This window comes from Rhinoderma darwinii, chromosome 1 (assembly GCF_050947455.1).
Source record: "Rhinoderma darwinii isolate aRhiDar2 chromosome 1, aRhiDar2.hap1, whole genome shotgun sequence".
In the NCBI taxonomy this organism is placed as follows: domain Eukaryota; kingdom Metazoa; phylum Chordata; class Amphibia; order Anura; family Rhinodermatidae; genus Rhinoderma; species Rhinoderma darwinii.
The window spans coordinates 279,299,244-279,308,417 of NC_134687.1; the positions used below are offsets into that span (position 1 = coordinate 279,299,244).

General features: G+C 44.1%; 1 protein-coding gene across 1 annotated transcript in view; it reads right to left on the reverse strand.

The window, feature by feature from the left end:
• Positions 1-2,314, reverse strand: part of AMH (anti-Mullerian hormone) — a 20,430-nt gene extending 18,116 nt beyond the window's left edge. Inside the window, exons 1-3 of the mRNA XM_075864400.1 lie at positions 1,631-2,314; positions 1,253-1,422; positions 771-891 (exon numbers count right to left, since the gene is read on the reverse strand). Of these exons, the coding sequence (XP_075720515.1) occupies positions 771-891; positions 1,253-1,422; positions 1,631-2,054 (715 nt within the window). The 5' untranslated portion in view covers positions 2,055-2,314. The remainder of the gene's footprint in view (positions 1-770; positions 892-1,252; positions 1,423-1,630) is intronic.
• Positions 2,315-9,174: the final 6,860 nt, after the last annotated feature.

Genomic DNA, 9,174 nt, shown 5'->3' on the forward strand with positions numbered 1-9,174 from the left:
TATCTATCTATCTTATATCTATCTATCTTATATCTATCTATCTTATATCTATCTATCTTATATCTATCTATCTTATATATATAAATCCTATCTATCTATCTATGAAAAATTTCAAAAAGGGGCAGCGCTCCAATGGTTACTTCAGTGAAGTTAAGCTGAATACTTGATTCACTTACCAAGCTTGAGACAGGCCTCATGGAGTAGGGCTGAAATGGGTGAATAATGTTTCCATTTTCTCTTCATTGAAGTAACCATTTGAGTGCTTCCACTTTTTGTAATTTTTGTATCGTATGGATACTAAGCCGGGGTCCGGAGGCTTGCACCAGCGACTAGTTATATGCTGCTTTCTTTTATAATTTTTATCAATCAATCAATCATACTTAATATTCTCAGTATATGCCGTGAAACCTCTCCAAAAGAGCACCCCTTACCTAGAACAGATTTCCAATTCTGTTCTGTCCTACGTGTATATTCCTATATCCTATAGAACCATTTCTGAGAGTAGACCATTTTTCATTGCAATTTTTTTAGGGTTTGGCTCAAAAAGCTTTCCTGTACAATCTCTATAACAAATTACAAAACGTATGTATATACAATTCACACATACATACATACATACATACATACATACATACATACATACATACATACATACATTCATACAATATGACCCATTAACTAAAAATATTCCAATGTTCCTTTTAATAGAGATTCTATACACTATAATGAGTATCATGAGGCATTGGTGCTCATGCCTTTTTGTTTCTTACCATCTGAATGTTTTTTTACTTGGAATGATGTGTTGAGTCTCAGGTCTTCTGGCTCAATGTTTAGATCGTTTTCACTCAGCCTCACAACAAGATAGCGAGTTTCCGATGATAAGCAAACAACCTAGAGCAAAAAAATAAAGTGAGCAGCTGACCATATACAATCTTTGCTTAGAAGTGGTATATTTTAGCAGATGTGTTTTAACTATGAAATGTTAATCCCATTGTACACTTTGCTGTTGTCCTTTTCATTGTAGCTGCAAAAAGAACATTATTTGAGGTCCCTATTACCCTTTTTTTTTTTTTTGCCAAAAATAGGATTAGATCTCTAAAAGAAGAACAAAAACTTGAAATCTTATCCCTTTTTTTAAAATAAATAAATAATACCGAGTAGAATGGAGACCTCACATCCCCTAGTATAAAGAAAACACTGTCCAAAGTGTTAGTCACAATGTAACAAGTACTTCACTGGTTATATAACTTACCTGGCTTTTTGGGACCGCTTCACCTGATATCATGATCTTAGATCCCATTGTGAGGTTATGGGCATCAGGATAAAAGACAACTACAAGTAAGTGTAAGTGCTGAAGAAGAGGAGTTATACGTTGCCTCACTGTTCCTTCAAACTGGAAACTGGTCCCAATCCCCCAGTCCACTGTAAGTCAGACAAAAAATATATATATATATGTATTACCATTAATAAAGTGACCTGTTTGATGCAAGTCATAGTCTTGCGGATGCACCACTGAAAGAAGCTGGAAAAGACAATGTCATACAATGATAGAAGCTTTGATGAATTTTAGGAAAACATCTCTAGGGATTGAAGTAGTTGGTTCCTTGGAAGAAGAAAAAAGTGGACTAACCTTTTTGAAGATGCAGGACAACAAGCTGTTTTCCTTCAGGTTCCGCAATGAGTCTTGCAAGTTCTTTCATAGCTCCCTTATTAACAGCCTGTGCCTCCTCAGGGCACATCCCAAATAATGCAGGATCTTCCCATGACTTCTGTTTTATTTTGTCCAGAAAACCAGTCTCATATTCTCTGAATAACCCATGAGTCTCTAGGTTGCCCCATCCAGTGCTTACATTTCCTCCACACCCTGATCCTGGAAAATCCAATACTATATCCTTAACTTTAACATCATCACCATGCAACACTTTTTCCACCAAGACTAGATGGCTCGCCTCATCCATGTGTGTTAATTCTCCTTCCCTCTCATTAACTTTGCTAGGCAGTGTCTGGCAAAAAACTGGAAACAAAAAACACAAACAAATGTTAAAAATCCCCATCACGGTTTGTAAATACAAAACAAGGTGGAGGTGTCCAAAGTGGCAACACTATTTAAAGCCAGATTCTTTAAATATGTCCTGGGTCAGAGGCATCTTTCAAAAAGACCACTTTCCCATTACGCAGCTAAGTTGGTACTGTCACACCCCTGATTATTTCGTCAAGAAAGAGTGTGCTGCCGGGAATTGTACAAAAGGGAGGCAAGTTCTCTTGCTTTGGCCAAAGCTTAAACCTTGAACAACCTGTGGGATGTATATTCCCAAACCGACTCATGCCATGTGTGTATTTTTTTTATGCAGATGGGATGGGATCCCTAGCAGTGTATTTTTAGACTGCTGCTTCTGTGAAAGAATCTCCTGTACCTTGTCCTTGAACATGCTCAGGATAACAATACCTCTATTGAAGGAGCTCCATCTATGAATGTGCTGGCCTCATATTTGAATGCCAAAAGGGTCAATCAGGGTATATATGATTATTACAGGAGAGAGATGTGTGAGCCATCTGTCTGCCCTGCAATCGGAGACTGATTGTGGCCTATAATGTATCAGTTATATCCTGATATTAACAAAGCAATGAAGGTCTCAAAAAAAATCATTCGATTTTTCTGGCCACAAAAGAACAGATTGAAGAGAGAAAAATGTAAACTCTGTCTTCATATCTATCAATTCTGTCCTAGTTGGCAAAGTTATATTATTCATAAGTGTATATTTAAGTTGTAGCTAAACAACTAATTTGTAAACATGTAGGCAGCGTCGGCAAGTGTTGCATTTCTTAGATCTGGAATATCAATACGTTATACCCATGAACAGGGCCGATTCTAGCTTTTCTTCTGCCTCAGGCGAAAATTGAAATGGCACACCCAGATCTTGATTGACATCCCCATGGCTGGTCTACATCACTAGCAGCCTCACAAAAAAATTGTAATCATAGCACCCATTATCGTGCTGCAGATCATATGGTGACTACATTACTGATTAGAGGCAGAATAAACATTTACAATAAGTGACTCACAGGTTACGTCTCCATCCGCTCAAGACCTCTATGATGACTTCTCCTGGCCATGGCCCATTTCTGCAGTTTTCTGCTCAGATCTCTTCAGGTTCTCACTTTTCAAACATTTCTGCACCTATAAACGGAGATAAAATTCTCATGGTGCCACACAAAATGCCCCTAAATATAATAGCACCATACACTACACCTCTGATTCTAATACAACCATACATTGTGTCCCTGTTTATAATAGCACCATACACTGTGTCGCCCCACCCCCCCCCACACACAGCGCCCCCTGTAGACAGTGCCCCCCATAGAGCACCCTGTAGACAGTGCCCCATAGAGCCCCCTGTAGAAAGTGCCCCACATACATTGAGCCTCCTGTAGATACTGCCCCCAATAGAGCCCCTGTGGATAGTTCCTCCAAAGATGGTGCCCTACGTAGATCTCCCTGTAGATAGTGCTCCACATATAGCCCCCTGTAGTTAGTGCGTCACATATAGCCCCACCCCCTGTAGGTAGTGATCCGCATATATCCCCCATCCTCTGTAGATAGTGCTCCGCATATAGCCCCCTTGTAGATAGTGCTCCACATATAGCCCCCACATACAGCCCCCCTATAGGTAGTGCTCCAGATATAGCCCCTCACACTTTTAACAGAAAAAAACGTAACATTCACCTAAACCCGTTCCCGTGCCGTCCTCATGCAATGCAGGCCTGTTCTCTTTTGAGCAGGTCTGTTGGGGCTCAGCGACGCAAGCGGCGTGATGATGTCATCGTGCAGCTTGCATCGTTAAAAGGCGCTGAGTGGCTGGACAAGTAATTCTGCCCGGCCAATCAGCGTCTTTTAATGTTGTGTCGTTGAAAGGCGCTGATTGGCTGGCTGCCTTGCCCTGTCAATCAATGACACGAATGGCGCGATGACGATATCGCGCCGCTTAAGTCTTTGAAAGGCGCTAAATAGCAGGGTCCGCCATTCAGTGCTTATGCAGTTAATAGTATCCGCGTCCTATAGACGCAGGTACGATTATAGTGCAGGAGGGGGTGGCGGCGGCTGGTTTCAGTGGCGGCGGCACCCCCTCAAGCAGCAGGCTGCCGCCTGAGGCAAGATGCTCATCTCACCTTGCCCCTGCCCATGTATAAAACTTTTATTCAACTAAAAAAGTATTTATCAGAATCTCTTGTGGATGAGATTTGTATAATTTATGTCTGTGGGGGTATGGAGAACCAGAGCTCCATACTAAACAAACAGAATACTGTTGTCTTATAAAATGTATCAGGAAAATGCTCAGCATCTTGGTTTTGGTGTTGTATTTATAGACTGAGCTTGGTTCTGCAGTGCCACACAGACCCTCCTCCCAGGTAGTGCCACACAGCCCCTCCTCCCAGGTGGGGCCACACAGCCCCGTCCCTGGTAGTGCCACACAGCCACCCTCCCTGTCGGTAACTCCTTTGAGGCTCCCTCTAGGAGTGGAATCCCCAAGCAGAGCATTGCCGATGCTCTGGCCGGAGATTCCGCTTCAGGAGGAGCCCCTGACGTTGCTGTACATATATGGATATTGATGTCCGGAGCAGAGCTGAAGTCCCGGGCAGAGCACTAGCAAAGACTCTGCTCCGGTACTCCAGCTCTGGGGAAGACCCTGACATCACTATCCATATATGGATAGTGATGTCAGGGGCAATACTAGAGCAAAAGTCCCGGGCAGAGAGCTACTAGTACTCTGCCTGGGTCGCTGCTCTGCTCCGGACATCACTGTCCATATTTGGACAGTGATGTCAGGGGCTTCCCCAGAGAGGGAGTCCCGGAGCAGAGCTGCTTCTAGCGCTCTGCCTGGGAATCCTTCTCTCCTCATTGCTTCACTGTCCATATATGGACAGTCATCACTGTCCATATATGGACAGGGATGTCGGGGGCAACCGCAGAGCTGGAGTCCCGGGCAGAGCGCTAGTAGCTATTAGCACTCTGCCTGGGAGTCTGCAACCTAGTAAATGGTAGAGTAGGGAGCTCCTCCCTGCTCTGCCATAGCGTTAAATAGTATCTGCGTCCTAAGGATGCAGATACTATTGAATGTGGCGTCGCTACCACTGTAGTAGCCATAGCGGCTGCTATCGGGGCCTCTGGGCATGGGGGGGGCCATGACAGCGAGCGGCACAGACCCTCTCATGCCATGGGCCCCATAGAAGCCGCTATGGCTGCTATAGCGTTTGTTATGCTGCAGGGGCTACGTCTAGAAGCAGAATCCCATCGGCAACACTCTGGCCAGGGATTCTACTCCTGGAGAAGCCATCACGGCAGCGTCAGCACCCGGCGGCCGAGTAGGCCCTCTAAAGGGTAGTGGGCCACCCGAAGGGTAGTGGTCCCGGGCACTTGCCTGAGTTTGCTGGGTGCTGACGCCGGCCCTGCTCTGAACCCACCTTTTCTTGCTTGATTGACATACCCCTGGCTGTTCTACATCACTACCAGTCTCCTCCAACTTTCTTGCATGCGCCATTGCCTTGTACTCCATGGGCATGCACAAGGAAGCCCAACATGTGCTGAGAAAAACAAGACCAAATACATGTAGGTTGGAAGAGTAATAGAAGAACAATTAGCTTTTAAATTGGCACATGGCTAGAACTTGAATATGAGCCTCATCCGGAAGGGGGGGGTTGCCATAAATGTCCAAGATGGGAAAACCCCTTTAAGACAAGGTGTAATTTGTTGATTTATTTTTTTGCAGGTGGGAGGGTGGCACTGTTACTAGGTATCTGTCCTAATAGCTAGAACTAAAACCGTTTACGGGTCAAAGATTACTGCTAACTGTGCTTTGTTACTCGGCGACCTAGCACCTTCTTTTGGGTGGAGTAGCATAAACCTTGTGGTAGCTCTCATAAATTCTAGAAATTCATGTTCCGATGGACACCAATAGAATATTATGAAGGTTCTCCCAGAGGACCACATGTCTCTCATAAGGATAGTGGAGAGAGGCGCTCCTTTAACTGCAGCTTTTGAGGAAGTCGCTCCCCTTATCGAATGATCCCTGAAGACTGCTTTATGCTGATAACTAAGGCTTTTTTAAAAGAAGGTCTGGATGTAATAAAGAGGTTTGAAATACCCTCCCTGTACAAGCTGGAAATGTTAAAAGATATGTAAAAATTTGTAAAGTTGGGACAAAACCCTGGGAGGGATCTGTTTGGTCTCTCACCAGGTTCAATTGTATTGGAGAATCATCATGCTGGTCAGTATTACTCCTGCCCTTTAAGACTATATGAAAACCTAGAGTATTTGATAAGTTCGCCACACAGCATTTTAACTCACCCCTCTCCGGCCCCTGGAGTAGCAAGTAAGGGTATGTTCACACGCTTAACAAAAAACGGCTGAAAATACGGAGCTGTTTTCAAGGGAAAACCGTCTCTGATTTTCAGCGGTTTTTTAAGAAACTTGCGTTTTCTGCGGCGTTTTTTTACGGACGTTTTTGGAGCTGTTTTTGTATTGAGTCAATGAAAAATTGCTCCAAAAACGGCTCAAGAAGTGACATGCACTTCTTTTTACAAGGCGTTTTTTTACGCAGCTGTTTTTAAAAACAGCCGTGTAAAAAAACGCCCCGTGGGAACGGAACGCCGTTTTTACTATTAAAATCAAAGGGCAAATGTTTGGAGGCGTTCAGCCCCTGCATTTTTAGCCGTCTTTCGGGGCCTTTATGGCTCGAAAAACGGCTGAAAATAGATCATGTGAACATACCCTCAGTGTGATTTGAGCTCCAATGCACACTTACAGGCTCCTTCAGCTGAGGAGGGCTTTCCTCCTACTGCGATTGAGTGACCACTGAGCATTCAATGCATCTCTGTATTCTGCTCCACGCAGCTGTTTAAAGAGGCTTGCCTCCCCTGCCCCTCCAGAGCTGATCGCCACATGCACTAGTTATACTACATCAGGTATGCCTAATGTTATTCTATTCACAGCTATCATGACTTTGTACTTTGATCTGTGACCATAGCCCACCTTCACCTTACAAACTAGACTTTAGTGCCATATCCCCAGTGATGCTGTTCCTTGTGTATCATACTGCAGTGTTTTGTCACAGTCTCTACATACTTGGCACTGGCCTATTGGTTTAACCACATTGCTATACGGACTAAGGTTTATGCACACGACCGTAAAAAAACGCTGTAATAGCGGACCGCAATACGGTCCGCAATTATAAACCCGCCCGGTTCTATTGGCCACAGACACCTTTCCATATCGCTACGGGAGGGTGGCCGTGCCGTAGAACCGTGTCTGGAATTATGGAGCATGTCCTACTTTTAGTTTTTTTTGCGGGCTGTACTCGCATACTTTGTATGGGAGCACGGCCCGAAAATGAGTCCCGCAGCCGGCCGTGCTCACAATTGCTGGCCGTGATTACGGGCACAGCAGTGTGCATGAGGCCTAACTAAAGAGCCTAGTCACCCAGTACATAAACATTTTGGCCATAGCTGCCAACTCTCCAGAAACATCTGGTAGTCTCCTGGAAAAAGAGGAGATCTCTCTGATGCCCAAACATATTCACCTCTACCTTCGCTTCAGGACGTTGTCTGCAGAAGAGAGGAGAGATCAGTAACTGACTGTGTGGTGTGTAATGGGGAAACCGCTCAGTTTCCTTAGTGGCAAAGGTTGATAGGGAAATGGTGTAATTGCAAAGAAAACTTGCTGTTTGTAAAAGAAATGGCAGATGAATGGGCAAGTGTCTGTTCTCTGTTATCAGTAGGCACTCATAAGGTGGTGGTTTGTTGCTTTGACCGCACTCTTTTTTTTTTTTTCTTAGGCCGGGGCTACACCTAGACTTTTTGTAGTACTACAGATTGATTTTAACTCTTTCGTGACAGCTGCAGTCCAAGATTGCATGTTACTCAATGTACTCATTGTAGCTCAACAGTTGAAATCAATCAGTAGCGCTACTTTGGATATTACACTGAGCGTGCATGTACAGAATGACGCTGCATTAATAGGAGGAAGTGCGCCTTCACTGAAATCGGATTGGTATACAGATTTTGCATGACCACGTTCATGGAATCTTTTGTTTACTATATTATAAAGTATATTTTAAAGTATCATGGCATAAAGGTGTGAAGAGTTTACTGAGGAAAAAAGATAAATGATAGTTACTCTTTGGGAGAAAGCTTTTCTGATGCGCTCCCAGGACTTCAGTCACCTCCATTTCAGCAGCGAACAATTCCGCCCCTTCCAGCTGTACCTCCTTCAGTAGCTGTTCTCCGTAGTCGTCATTCACCTCGCACTGACTTAGCACACCTTGGAAGTAACAGTGCCTGTATCTGCCACCTCAATACGCCAGGGCGTTTCGTGCTTAAATTTGTCATCTCTGATTGGTAACATCTCCCAGGATGCAAGGGTCACATCATGCTTGGTGACATTTTCCATTCTCCGCAGCATCTGCCCTGCTGCCTGTACAAATCATTCTGACCACAGCTATCCCTTCTTTTTGCAGTACTGGCTCAATCAACACAGTGGCTCCTCTTAATCCCCGGCTCGTACCCACTGTCCAGAGCAGCAACACTTCATGGCCAGCTGCGACTAGTGGTTTTGGAGGAGGGCACTTTTAGGGTATGTGCACACAACGCCAAATACGTCTGAAATTAGGGAGCTGTTTTCAGGAGAAAACAGCTCCCGAATTTCAGACGTTTTTACAAGTGCACGCGTTTTTCGCGGCGTCTTTTACGGACCTAATTGGAGCTGGTTTTCATTGTAGTCAATGAAAAACGGCTCCAATTACGTCCCAAGAAGTGTCCTGCACTTCTTTTTTTTTTTTAACTCGTTTTATTGAAGAATCGTAGTACAAATGCAATCATACAATGTACATAATACACAAAATAAGGCAGAGATGTGTGTGAGACATAACACACCAACATTTCAAATAAAGGAGAAATTCAGACATGTATTCAGACGTTTAACATGTATCCAAAGGCAAAAGAACAAAACAAATCAAGACACGATTTTATGAATTATATACATCCACAACCCAGTAGCTTCAATTGCGTGTCAATGACCGGCGGAGGTCATTATACCTGTGTGGGGTATACTGAGTCACCGCAGAGTCGCACCAGGCTTCCCATATCTTACAGAATTTATCAATGCATCCTATCTGTCTATAC